At 50.5% G+C, this 13,727-nt stretch overlaps 1 protein-coding gene across 1 annotated transcript; it reads left to right on the forward strand.

Moving 5' to 3' along the window:
• The first annotated feature begins 266 nt into the window (after window positions 1-266).
• FAM163A (family with sequence similarity 163, member A) lies at window positions 267-2,236 on the forward strand. The gene is made up of 3 exons (XM_004688531.2): window positions 267-288; window positions 1,164-1,278; window positions 1,689-2,236. Exons 2-3 carry the CDS (start codon window positions 1,186-1,188, stop codon window positions 2,082-2,084), a joined length of 489 nt encoding a protein of 162 aa, XP_004688588.1. The 5' UTR covers window positions 267-288; window positions 1,164-1,185; the 3' UTR covers window positions 2,085-2,236.
• The last annotated feature ends 11,491 nt before the right edge of the window (window positions 2,237-13,727 follow it).

Raw genomic sequence — 13,727 nt, forward strand, 5'->3', positions numbered from 1 at the left:
AAGAGGGTGAGGACTCCGCCTGTGTCATTGGGTGTGAGATGAGCTTGGGGGCCCCAGTGAAGTGTCTGTCCACTAACAGTGGGAGACACAGCCAGGGGTCCAGATATGGGACGTGTAGTGTAGGCTTATTGATGACAGAGCACAGAGCCAGGGGAGCAAGATGAGGCGGTGGGGCTCAGGCACTGACCTCACCCCTCGGGCCTTTTGGGGGCGGGGGTCAAGGTGACACCCTCCTTCCAACACCTCATGCCTTTGCTGTCTTGCAGGTCGCAGTTCCCTTTACTGAACGTAAGTGCTCACGTCACTCCTCCACCCTCCGGCAGCCAAGTCTCTCCCATACCCCTACTTTTTTGACACAGCCAGGCCTGGTCCCCGTGGGCCTGAACATTTGGGAAACCCCAAAAGCAGAGTCTTCCCAAAGCCAGACAGCCCCCTGCCCTGCCCTCAGACCTCCAGGAGCCATGCCACCTGCCATGTCTGCGGGGCTACCCCGGATTCCCGAGAGTTGGAGAGGAGTGATGTCCCCCAGAGCGTGGGTATGAGCCAGGGCAGAACCATATTAAACTTCTGAGATTTCTGCCCCCTCCGCTGGAGTCAGCGTCCCAAAGGGGCGTAACGAAGAACTTGGCTATGGGGTGGACCAGGCCGAGTGGATTCCCAGCCAAAGCAACTGAAGCCTCAGTTCATGGTGTGAAACAGAATAATTAATAACTATCCCAGGAAGTTATTTTGAGAATGAATTGGGATAAGCAGGGGGTGCTTAGTGCAGTGCCTCACACGGACTCAGCCCTTGATAGACAGAAACCATTATTTTTTGTGTTTGGGAGCGATGAGGGGCAGGGTGTTAAGCAGGATGTGAGGATAGAGAAGAGGAAAGGGAGGAGAGAGTCAAAGGAGAAACACAGCAAGACCTTTAGAACTGCACTGAAACAGGGAGGGGAATTCCACTGCCGTTAGCACTGCCCCCTGCTCTGTGACCCCCCTGAGTTAGGCTGGCCACCCTCAGTCTTCCGAAGCCCCTGGGGGCGCTGGCCCCAACCCACTCTGCTTCAGCTGCTCCCAGATGTCCCTGCCTCCAGCTGGGCAGGAAATTCCAGGGAGGCCAGGCTGTGCCCAGGGGGGCCTCCAAAGCTGCCCTCCCCTCCCCTCACGCATCTTTGCAGAGTTTGATGGGGCATCGGGCGGATGACAGCGGGAACGGTTGTGATCACGGGCGGAATCCTCGCGACGGTCATCCTCCTCTGCATCATCGCTGTCCTGTGCTACTGTAGGCTCCAGGTCAGTCCCTGGGCCTGTGTCCACAAGCCCTCGGTGAGCCCCTTCCCCATTGTGGAAGTAGAAACAAAGCCCAAAACCATGGTCTGTGGGAAGTATAAGTCAAGGGGGCCAAGCTTGGGGGAGGGGTCTAGGGAGAGGTGCTTATCCTTCACCTTCTGCATACCTCGAGACACCCAAAGAGAGTCTGCTAGGTTGATATTTCAGGGGCCCCAGCCTTGTCCTCAAGGTAGTTTCTAGGTCCCTTCTTCTCCTCCTCCACCTTCCCCAACCTCAGCCTAAAGTTAATGCACAAGGAAGTAGGGCAAGAAAAGCCAGCCTGGCCTTGCGAGGGTGGGAATACACACCTGGGAACCTGGGCCTCTGGTTTGGGTTTTATCCCCAGGGCCCACACAGTGCCCCTTCTCCCCCAGTATTACTGCTGCAAGAAGAGTGGAGCCGAGGATGCAGATGAAGAGGAAGAGGATCACGGCCTGCCCACACCCCCCAGAGGCCCTCCCTGCAATGCCTGCAGCTCCCAAGCCATGGATGGCCCAGGCAGCCTGGTGCCCCTCACCAGAGAGCCCTGTGGGGTGGCCGCTGGCCACTGCACCACCTGCTCCCCATACAGCTCCCCCTTTTACATACAGACGGCTGACATGGTGCCCAATGGGGGTGGAGGTGAGAGGCTCTCCTTTGTTCCCACATACTACAAGGAGGGGGGGCCCGTATCCTTCAAGTTGGCAGCGCCCCAGAGTTACCCGGTGACGTGGCCAGGCTCTGGGCGTGAGGCCTACACCAATCCAAGGGCTATTAGCACGGATGTGTAACCCCTGTCTCCCACCCCCACAGCTCCCCCCACACCAATGCTGCTGCCACAGCAGGAGCAACAGGACAGTGATGGACGCCCACCCAGAGCCCACAGGCCTCTCTGTCTCCGTTTCTCTGACTTTTCTTGCCCCACAGTGGAGAGTGCACTGGGACTGCAGCTGTTGGTGCACTGAGGACCAGGGCAGGTCCTGCTCCAAGCCCGTGGCGGGTCCAGTGGGCAGCTTTGCCAGCTTCTCAGCACAGCACCTGTCTCACCTCTCACCCATCCTGCCCCTCCCAAAACACAAAACTTTGCCAGATTGTGAGAGGGGAGCAGCAGGGGAAGCTAAGTGAAGGCTAAGTGAAGGCTAAGTGAAGGCTCTGGAGGCAGCCAGAGTCCCTGGGGGAAGAAAGAAGAGGACTGAAGGACACAGGAGAGGGGGCAGGGTGTTAGGGAGCCTCCCCTAGACTGGAGGCTGACGTGAACCCAGCCCTGAAGTTAGCAGAGCTGCTCCCAGTGAATATGGGTTCCTGAATGCCCAGTGTGCGCCCCTCCCTGGGCAACGCCTTAGGTGGGCCTTTCAGCCTGTGCCTGGGCTGTCAGTGGGGACTTTACCACAGTGTGGCAGTTCAGTCTGTCTCTCCCCAAGAGAGCTCAGCTCTACCAACCAGCTGCCCCTGCTGGACAAATTTTTTCAATTTCTGATCCTAGAGTTCCAGAAGCCTAGGAATAAGACCCTGCCCCGGGTGCTGGGGCCAGCCCAGGACATGCCGGGGCAGGTGTGAGCCTGTGGGTGTGTGCTGGTCAGGAGCTGTGGAGTGAAAGGGTGTCTGATATACCAACTAGAAAGAGCAATCTGGCCCCCAGAGAGAATGAGGATAAAGGTGATTAAGGTGGCCAGTCCCGTAGCAGCCAACTGGCTGGCCCAAGGTGAGCCAGCGGGATTCCCACAGGACCATGCCGCAGCCCTAGAAGCCCGCTAGCAGCCCAGCTCCTGCCTTGGGCAATGGCCGTGATGCCATTGGGCCGGACTGCTTATTCCTCAGGGTCAGCAGCCCTGTGCCTGAGTTTGGGAGGGGCTTGACTGAGCAGTGGGACCCAGACTCACTGCCCTCCCTCCATGAGTCTCTGGGTGCGCTCACTCCAGCCCCAAGCCAGCTCCCACTCCCCGCTTGTACCTCAGTGGTGGCCCTATGCTATATGAGTGACTGCACCTGCTGAGTTTCCCAGTGGCCTCTACTGGAAGGGGTGGTGGCCACTACAGCTGCCCTGCCCACTCCCGACTGGCCAAGCGCCTTGACATCAACTGCTGAGCCAGCGCCCTCCTTGCTTCCTGACCAACCCCGGTGCCTTGCCGCTCTGCAGTTCCATGGCCACCACTACTGGTCACTGCACGCTGCAAAGGCAGGTGGTGGCAGGTGAGGAGCTGGCCCCTCTGCAGGAATGTGGATTTTGCGTTTGGGAAAGGCAGGGGGCAGGGGAGAGAATTCAGCACAGCTTTGACTTCACCCTTTTGGGGCACCTGTCACCTTGTGCTGTGCTCTGTAATTAGGACACTGCTGGGTTGGGAATCAGCAGACCTTGGTCACGCTTTGGTCATTCCTTAGCTCTAGGCGCTTTCACTTAATCTCTGAAGACTTTGGTTTCTCCAAGGAGAGGAGACTTGCCCAGATGGGCGTAAGGGCCCTTAAACTCCCTAAAGCTAGGACTTCCTGAGAGATGGGGCGCCACTGTCCGTGTTCTAACCCTGACAGGGGCTGGCTGCACTCACCAGCAGTCTTACCCTGTGTGCAGGAAGGTGTGTTGAGAGATGAGGGAGTAGGAGGCAGACCATTTTAGTTGTCTGAAAATAGACCTGTTTGGTGACCTCAACGGGTCACATTCCTCTTGTCCCAGGGGACAGTTCTGTGGGAGAGGGGGTACTGAGATCCCCCTTCCAAGCCAGGGGGACCCACTAGGACAGCCGCATCAACTTAGTCCTTCCCACTGCCCTGACTGGCCCAAGCGCCTTGACATCTACTGCTGGGCCGGTGCCCTCCTTGCTTCCTGACCAACCCCGGTGCCTTGCTGCTCTGCAATTCCATAGCCACCAACTACACCGGTGGCTGCCCCTCTCACCAAGAAAAGACTGTGTCATCTTCCCGCCTGCCTTTGCAACACCCAGACAGCCCTGTTAACTCCCACCCGCTCCTGCCCCTGGTTATGGAGATCACTGAGTACAAGCATCTGCATAGCCCATCTCTTCCTCTAGCGTCCCCAGCTCACATCCTGTCACCCCACAAAGCAAACAAACTCTGGGTCTGGGACCCTGTGGAGATGGTGGGTCACGGCCCCCCCACACGTTGCTCAGGGCGCAGGGTCAAGCCTGCCTGCCTGCCTGTGGCTGCGCTGGCCTCACCCACTGGAGAGGAAGCTCGTCCCACTCAGCGTGCTACACTTTCCCATGGAGTCTGTGTCCCGGGACACTCTCTGGACGCTGCAGACTGCACCCTAAACAGGTAGACAGGGATTGGCCAGGAGCACCCTGTCCTCGCCAACCTGTCTGCATCCCCACAACACTGCTCCTGCTATGGATCTCTTGTCCTGAATCTTTGATAACTTGGAGTCACAAGTGAATGTCAAAATAAATGAGGAATTTGAAATAGAAATCCCAAGGGGCCTCCATTCTTCACTTGGGGGCGGGCAGCTGAGTATGAGTTTCAAGAAGAATGTTCCTTCTGCACACCCAGTGTCTGTGTTCAGCACCAAACTACCGCCCCTTTCACTGGTCCTGCTTCCACAATAACGCATCCTCATCAGGTGGCCCAGCCCACCTGTCTCTGCTTCCTTGTGCCTCCTTCAGAGCTCACCCTAGGGAGATGTGGTGTTTGTTGGGAGTGAGGACTTGAGGTGTACTTGCTGCTGTTCCCGGAGGTAGCAGTGGCCCTGCTGACAATGGGGATGCTCACTGGGGAGCAACTCGGGTATCCCCCACCCCACTCCACCTTTCCTTTTTGGTTTCCCCACTTGTAGCTCTGGGTTAAATCACCAACTCATTGAACAGATCCAGATTCTCAGCTCAGCTGTCAGCAGACTGCAAAGACAGGAGAGGTATGGAGTGAGGAACTGAGCGTTATGTGTGAAAGAGAATTCAGGGAGAATGAGGGTGTGTTTGTATGGGTGTTCATGCGTGTGCCTGAGAGAGAGAGATGTTCGCTTCCCCCGCTCAGGGCCAGGGGAACCCTGACCAGCTGTGCCCTGCCCTGAGTAGCTCAGCACCAGGCTTGTCTCCAGGAGAACCAGAAGACAGTTATCCTCTGGAAACAGAAAGCTTGAGACAGATCTCGTCTCCACCTCAAGCTCAAATCATTTCCTCCATGCTGGCTCTCAACAGTGACCCATCCCCACCACACTGCTCCTCTCGCGGGTAGCCGAGGGAAGCAGGACTTCAAAGGCTGGCCTCTCTCACAGCCTTGGCATGGTGCTGGGGTCATGAAGCCCAGCACTGCTGGTAGCATCTGAACTCCCTCAGCCTCAGTCCTCACCACAGGTCTTGGCACTATCCAGGCCCAGAGGGGCAAGGGCGAGGACAACAGAAGCAGAGGTAAAGATCACAAGCACATTATTTGATGTCAAGTAAGTCAGAAGGAAAAAGGTACCACAGGATTTTACTCATGTGCAGGGTGGAGAAACAAAGCAAACAAAAACAGAGCCTTAGGGTCTGACAACAAAATGGTGGTCATCAGTGATGGATAGGTGTGGGGAATGGGAGGAGCAGGTAGAACACTCAGCTGGAGGGTGGTGGGGGGAAGCCAGAGGTCTGGTGGTGGGCGTGGTGACAGTTGTCAAGTTGTGAAGTTGTACTTTGGGAACTTACCCAGTCTTATGTCACCTCAGTTAAAAAAAAAATTACAACTGAGATGGAAAAAGGCACAAAATGATGTAAAAATAAACTGTTGTAATTAAAAAAAAAAAAAAAGAAACTCTGGGCATCACACAGCCAACAATAAACACACTGACCTAAAAAAATTGGGATGTACTGGATATACATGCAGGTTTTTATGTGGTATAGGTGCCGTTACAGTTAACACAGGCCCACCACCCATACCAGGGGTCTCTCTGATCAGCACATGGCCTAGACCGCAAGGGTGGCCAGTCCCGTGCCTACTTTGCTCAGCCTGGTCCACAGACCCTGTTTGGCCACACTCCCCACCTGAGTGTCCATCCCAATGTCATCCTTCCTCCTGCATGGCATCTCTGTGGAGATCCATTGGCTTTTGAAAGTCATCGCTTGCATCTCAGGCTTCTGGGCACCTCACAGCATGCCTGGGGATACCCTGCACGCTGCACCCTCCAGACCCTGGTCCTCCAGCCACAGCTGGTGTCATTCTGGGTAGCGCAGGAATTGGGATGGAAGCATCCCGAGTCACATAATCATTCTGCCTGTAACCTCACAGGCCAACAGGCCCAGCAATCCAGTCAGCGTGGTCAGAGGTGGACTTCCTGTCATGTAGGACTTCAGTTTGAACCCTGGCACCACCTCTTCATGTGTGACTTCGGGCAACTTTCTGACTCTCTCTGTGTCTCAGTTTCCCCCTCAGTAAAACTGTAACACCTAACTTCTTCCATTGCTGGGAAAATTCACTGATCCTCATGGACATGGAAACCACTGTCACTTAGTAGCATCTGTTTCCTGAATCTGAGATGAGGAGGCAGAGGATGAGAGACTCCTCTTGACTCCATCTTATCTCCACTCTCCCCAGCGCTCCCTAAGCCCCTCCTGATCCACACCTGAATGTGCCAGCATTGCTGGGGCCACCCCTCAACTCATTGGGAAGCCTCTCTCTTCATTGGGAACCCCACCCCCACCCAAAGCCTGGCTGTGATTCTCGGAGGGACCAAGACTCCCATCAAGCTAGAATGGCATGTTAGCTACCATTTGAGCAATAAACCAAACTCATGCAGGGGAGTGTTCATATTCACCTTGGCTCTGCGCATCTTATTTCACTGGATTCCAAGTTCAAGACTAGGTTTGAAAGTCAGAAGGGATTCAGGGCCCCCCCAACTCTTCCTCTTGAGCCTGGAATCCCCAGATTTGTCTAACCCTCTCTCTGCTGGGCTTCACTTAGAACCTGCTAAACACCTGGCTTCCCTGCTACCGGGCCTGAGGAGGAGAGTCTGAGTCTCAGGAGGGAGTGAGAGTGGGAGGAAGGCAGGAGGGGGTGCCAGTGGTCTGGCCGGGAGGGGCAGAGATGTGCTTCCGCAAGACTCCAACTGCTCCTTCAGCATTAAGAAGGCAAAAGAGGGCCTCCCTGGTGGCGCTGTTAAGGGGAAGGATGTCCTAAAGGAACTCAACAGAGTTTTGTGGACTCCATCCCCTACTCCAGCTTTCTGGACTCCACCTACTCCAGTGATTGGAAAACTACAACTCCCAGCAGTACCAGGGAGAGAACTGCGAGGACCAAGGGCAGAGCTAGCAGGAATTCTGGGACTTCGGGGGATAAATAGGGTGCCATTTTCTACGGAGCTCCCTCGGAAGGCGGGACTCAGGGCTTTCAGTTAGTTACCAGAGCTCCAAGTCAGCTGAGCAGGTAAGATATTCCAGTTACTTTGTATCCCTCTCTCTTTCCCTGGGTTGTTTTCCTTTCCCCTTTTGTAAATAAAATCACTATTGACCCCTTTGTGTGTGCCTGCAGTACAACTGAATTTTAAGCGCGCTGGTGAGGCCCCACAGACAGGCAGCTCAGTTCACACTGGGCTGCCCTGTAACAGTGCGAGGGTTAGAACGCAGCACTGCAAGCGAGCCATGGCCATTTCAGTGCAAGTTTGACCCCTGTCCCGGAGGTGATCCACATGGCCCAGCAGACCTCTCCTGACCTACCCGCTGCTCCCCTCAGCAGTGTACTTCATAGATCTGCCTGTTCTGCTCCCCAGTCTGTCTCTGGTGATCCTCTTACCCTCTGGCCTGTACCCCAGTTCTGTATGCCTAAATAAATCTTTTTAAAAAAAAAAAAAAAGGCAAATGAGGGTCAAACACAGGACAGGCCCTGCCACCTCTCTTTTACTCTCCCAGAGCTGACCTTGGGTCCCCCCCTTGACTCTTCCCTGAATCCTCCTCCCTCAGCCTGCCTGTATCCACAATGGCAATGCAACAGACCCCCTTCTGGGGGTCCCAGGAGACTCCATTGCCCCAGCTCACCATCATATGACCACTTACGCTTCCTCTTTCCATTAGAGGTAAACTATGAAGTGGAATCAAAGGTCTCTTCTTCATTCAGCTCACGACCCTGCTGGAATCCTCTGGTCTACTGTCTTTGTCACACGACTACCTGAATGGTGCTAGGCAAGTTCTGTGCATAATGTACAGTTTTGGAGGAATGCAGTATCCATAGACTTATTTACACTTAAAGATGAGCAGTTTAGCTGGTCTGCAAGTAAGTTTCCGGAGCCTAATTCTGCCCATTGTGTAAAAGAATATAAAAAATTCCCATGTCCCCCTCCTTAGAGACAGTCAACTGGCCAACAGGACTTGGACAGCCAGCTGGGCACCAGCCGCCAACCTCCCACACCATCGGCCTTTCTCTCTTCTGGGTCCTGCAGCAGGTGCCAGGGCACAGTCCCCATGGGAACAGTTAATGGTCCCTTGGCTATTTCTCATTTTCCCCTTTCTTTATGAGGCTCACTGGGTACTTTTTAGATGGGAGGAAATAAAACTGTAAGTGTGCTCCTTTACTGTTCTGGATCTAAACCTCTCCAGGCTAAACAGAAGCCTGACCCTCCTCTCAACGTCCTCGGGAATCTTCTCCTCAAATGTCCAAAGAGCAAGGCCTTCTCAAGACATCTAGCATATCTGTGCATTACTGTTCAGAGAACGTATTACAAAACAGGGCCTCCCTGGTGGTGCAAGGGGTTAAGATGCAGAACCATGTAGCTATCAGCAGCCACTGTAGCATGAGTTTGATCCCTGGCCAGGAAGCTGACCCACATGGTGCAGCAGACCTCTCCTGTCTCACCCACTGCTCCCCTCAGCAGTGTATTTCAGTAGATCTGCCTCTTCTGTTCCCCTGTCTCTGGTGATTCCTCTCACCACCACCTCTCCCATATCTCTGGCCTATACCCCAGCTCTTATATGCATAAATAAATAAATCTTTAAAAAGAAACATTCAAAATACATACAGAGTAAGCTTAACCATCATGAATATCTGTAAGGATAATATTTTCTGTATCTTTTTTTTTTAAAGATTTATTTATTTATTTGTACAGAACAGGGGTACAGGCCAGAGATGCGGAGGGTGAGAGGATTCACCAGACACAGAGCGGGGAGCAGAACAGGCAGATCGACAAAGTACACTGCTGAGGGGAGCAGCGGGCAGGTCAGGAGAGGTCTGCCATGCTGTGCTTTAACCCACTGCGCCACCAGGGAGGGCCCTATTTTCTGTATCTTTTTTTTAAAGATTTATTTATGCATACATAACTGGGGTACAGGCCAGAGGTACAGGGGCGTTAAGAGGATTCACCATAGTCAGAGTGGCAGCAGAACAGGCAAATCGACAAAGTACACTGCTGAGGAGAGCAGCAGGCAGGTCAGGAGAGGTCTGCCAGGCCATGTAGGTCACCTCCAGGGCAGGGGATCGAACTCGCACCCATGCCAGCCACCGCCAGCTTTGCAGCGCTGCGCTTTAACCTGCTGCACCACAGGGAGGGCCCATATTTTCTGTATCTTGACCCTGCACTCTATTCCTGAGCTAAAATTTAGGACATGAATATCCAACAAAGGCAGAAGTCACCCCTCTCTCCAGAAGACAGCCCCTGGCAATCCCAGGAGAGCCTCCTTCCCAGGGTGGCTTGTTTCAAAGAGGTTTTGCCCAGGGCTCCCAGAAAACCATGTCCCCACCCCATATCTGCTTCATCTTGTCACCAACTCCCCCACCCCAAACATACACACACACACACACACACCACCACCACCACTACCAGCAAGGAGCCCCAGCCCCAGTCATGGAAGAAAGGTAAGGTGGCCATCTCCCCCAGCTTCAATAGCCACATGCAACCTCTAGTCAGTGGGAGGACAGTGCTGGCTTTGCAGGGATGACTGCCCAGAGGCCTGGTGGTTGGTCCCACTGAGCATCTGCACTTCCCCTCCAGGTCTCAATATAGGATGGCGTGGCTCTCAGCCCTGGTTACAGGCCCTGAGCACCTGAAGGAACAGAACACAAGGGCTCCAGTGTTGGCCTGAGGTCTGAGCTAGGTCTTGACAGAAACCTCTGGGTTTTGCTGCAGACCAGAGTTTTCGACCCATTGGGAATTACATCCCAATTTTGAGCAGGCCCTCTCTCTTGAAGAGATTATGTTCTGGGTATGATTCAACATCTTGAAATTAAAGCAGAGGCTTGGCCTTCCACATAAAGTCCTCTGGCTCCTTTCCTCCAGACATGTAGGGCCCAGAAGTTGTCCAGAATATTCCTAAAGCCACCTCTCACATACTGAGGGTCTCATCAGCCCCCTTGCCCTCTCTAGACTCTGCCTCCCTCCCTTCCACGCTACCCAAATCCCCAGTTACCCTATCTAAGGAGGAGCGGTTGACAGCAAAAGAGAAAAACTAAGAATTGAGAATTTTAAATAAGGGGAAGAAGTGATGATGCATAAGATAGGCCTGTGAGAAACACTAAAAAACTAAAACACATTAAAAACTCGTCAAGGGCCTCCCTGGTAGTACAAGGGGTTAAGTCTCAGCATTATCACACTATCAGCAGCCACTGTAGCACAAGTTCAATGACACAGCAGACCGCTCCTGTCCCACCCACTGCTCCCTTCAGCAGTGTATTTCAGTAGCTCTGCCTGGCCTACATCCCTGCTCGTTTATGTATAAGCAAATCTTTAAAAAATAAAAACTAGACAACATGGAATTTTACAGTGGGCCCAACTCCAAGTACAGCACAAGCAAGTGGGAATTTATAACCAAGAATCAGAATAAGAGGAAGGGAAATTACCAAGAAGACACATCGGGGATAGGGGAGTTCTGGCTAACCCCCCCTACTAGGATTCTTGCTGCAGATAGACTGGGTGATCAGATCATGGAGGGCTGCTGGAGGGTGAGGAACCAGAGCAGATATTGAGGGTGGAGGGTTCTGGTTAAACTGACTTAGCAGGATTCTTCTAAAAGCTGGATTTTACCCAAAAAGTACATAGAGGTTTAGGAGCCCAACTAAAGTCTGGTCAAGCAAAGACTGTAATTTTTTATACCAAATATTCCATGACCCAGATTATGACTTTAGACTTGACATCATTTTTCTGCATACTATTTAAACCCATAACCAATATTTAAACAGTAACCAAATAATTCATACCACCTCTCTTTCTGATTAATCACTTTACAGTACAGAGGCCTGCCTGTTCCAATGTATTTAAGCAGCATATAACATCCTCTAGTGGTGAGTCGAAGTATTTTAAAAAAATCATGTTGCAGCCAACCTAATGTGGTTTTTTGGATGAATATTGGGAAATTCTATGCTCTTCTGCTTGGCTACGTTTTGACATTAGCTTATTTCACTGAAAGCTCATTATTTAACATATGCTGTCTCCTGAAGGTTCCTATTTCTCTAAACTGCAAAAACAAACCTGACAGATTTTCAAAACTGAATTTGGATTTAGGGAAAACACTATTCTGTAAAATGTCAACAGACCCTTGGCTTGCATTTGGGAAGAGTGATAGCAGAAAGCTGGGAGGAGAGAGGTGAGGCAGGGGTTTGTGTTCAGACACTTGTTCTCCAATTCTAGCTTCTCCAAAAGGCAGAAATTCCCCAACCTCTCTGTCTCCTGAGTATGTCTGAGTATGTCTCAATTAGCACATCCCAAGATAGGAGCAATTCCCGGGGCTTACTTACAACCCACTTCTTTCCTACTCAGAGTCTCATGAAGTAGAAACAACAGGTGAAGGAGATTAAATACGGAGGGCTGTGGTCCACTCCAGGCAGCATCTGCATGGTATCATTCCATGGATGATGTGCCATGGGTGAGAAAGGCCCCCAGAGGGTTGTCTCTTAAACTTATTGCCAAATGAGTGGTATTTCTCCCCACATTAATGACTGCATGCCCATTCCTATACACTTGCTATTTTGGGAACTTTAATCAAGAATCAGTCAACTGAGAAAAATTAAGCTTTATTTTTATTAAAAACATTTATTTTGATTAATAACCAGACAACTAATTTAAATGAAGCATTCTTCAACGTCCATAACAAATATAAATGTAATCATGGTTACATAAAGAAAACAGGGAATGCCAAGAAATATGACATTAATGGCAGCAAAGTCTATTTATTTTTGTTAAGCAAAAATAAGAAAGCAAAAAGCAGTGTGCTTCTCTTTTGATGGGAATGACAGATTTAAATCTCTTGCAGTCTGGATAGTTGGGAGAAGGTGCCTGCAGCTTTATATTGATTATGTTGAAGACCAGCTTGGGCACCAGGAGAAAGGCTTCAAGGGATAACCTAGCTTCTTGCCCACTCTACCTAATTGCCCAGCCACTGCTGTCCAAGTTCAAAATGTTCTTTTTGGTTCAGCATAAAAGTTCTTAGTCAAGGGAAATTTTAGTTTAGAAGCCCCAGTGAAGAAAAATGGGAGATCAGTTCCCAAAAAAGGAACCAGTCTATGGATCTTCTCCTACCCCAGAATTGTTTTTTGAGATAAAGTAGGCTGAACATCTTTGAATCTGTATCTATAACCAGAGGTTACAGGTTCAAACCTGTAGATGTATACTTAAGACACCCTCACCAAGTGTGCCCCAACAATCCTCCACAGTGTTCCACCTGGCTTTTGAAAGACATCAAGACAAGCTGAAATCGATAGGAAATGAAAAGCAAGTCACTGAAGACTAAATTATTTATATCTATTTTATAGAGTATTTAGATTTGGAAATACTGGTTGTGTTCTCAGGCTACTTGGATAAGGTTAGTGCTCCTCACCTGAACAAACAGGCTGCAAAGCACCGTTGTGTACAGAAGTGGCACAGGGTTGTAGAGTAGTTGGAAATGAGCATTAAGCCTAGCCTCAGTGTGAGTGAGGCAAGTTTAGGCTCACATCATCAGGTACTTCACAACCTAATACCTACACGCTAACATCAAGAGGAAGAAGGCATAGTTTAAAGCCATCTGAAGAAACTGGATATGTTAACTTAGTTTTCTCTGGAATTGGCAAATCTTTGCCTGTATATTATTCACAAATATTTTCCATGATTCATAGTACTTTATCACCTCATATATACTATGAGAACAATTTTAAAGTAATTTTATCATAACTCCATGGATTATGGCAAAGTGATCTATTAACATTTTTCACATTACAAAGACAAATACTCCCACTGAGTAAGTGATGGTGTTCAAGGTACTTTAATTTTGAAAAAAAAATAAAAATAAAAAAGCCTAGCATGAGTTTTCAACAAATCTTAGAATGACATATAGTATGCTTCAAAATATTACAATGAAGATTGATATTTAATGCTATATTCAACTAGCAAAAGGTCAAAAACTGCTTAGGGTTTACAAAATGTAATGATTTATTTTTATGATGTAATTAAGTGATAAAAAAAAGATTTCCTATTGTTATCTGAATATACTTCTCTACAAAAAACCTGGATATAACCTTTATATGTCATTAAATGGTAACTCTAACTGGATGCAGTAATT

Source organism: Condylura cristata, unplaced genomic scaffold (assembly GCF_000260355.1).
Source record: "Condylura cristata isolate star-nosed mole 26May11 unplaced genomic scaffold, ConCri1.0 scaffold00024, whole genome shotgun sequence".
Taxonomy (NCBI): Eukaryota; Metazoa; Chordata; class Mammalia; order Eulipotyphla; family Talpidae; genus Condylura; species Condylura cristata.

What these genes read in the sequence shown, in the direction of transcription:
- FAM163A (XM_004688531.2), top strand. Translation starts at nt 1,186, where the DNA reads ATGACAGCGGGAACGGTTGTGATCACGGGCGGAATCCTCGCGACGGTC. An exon ending in TGTGCTACTGTAGGCTCCAG is followed by an intron (nt 1,279 to 1,688) that starts GTCAGTCCCTGG and finishes CTTCTCCCCCAG; the next exon opens with TATTACTGCTGCAAGAAGAG.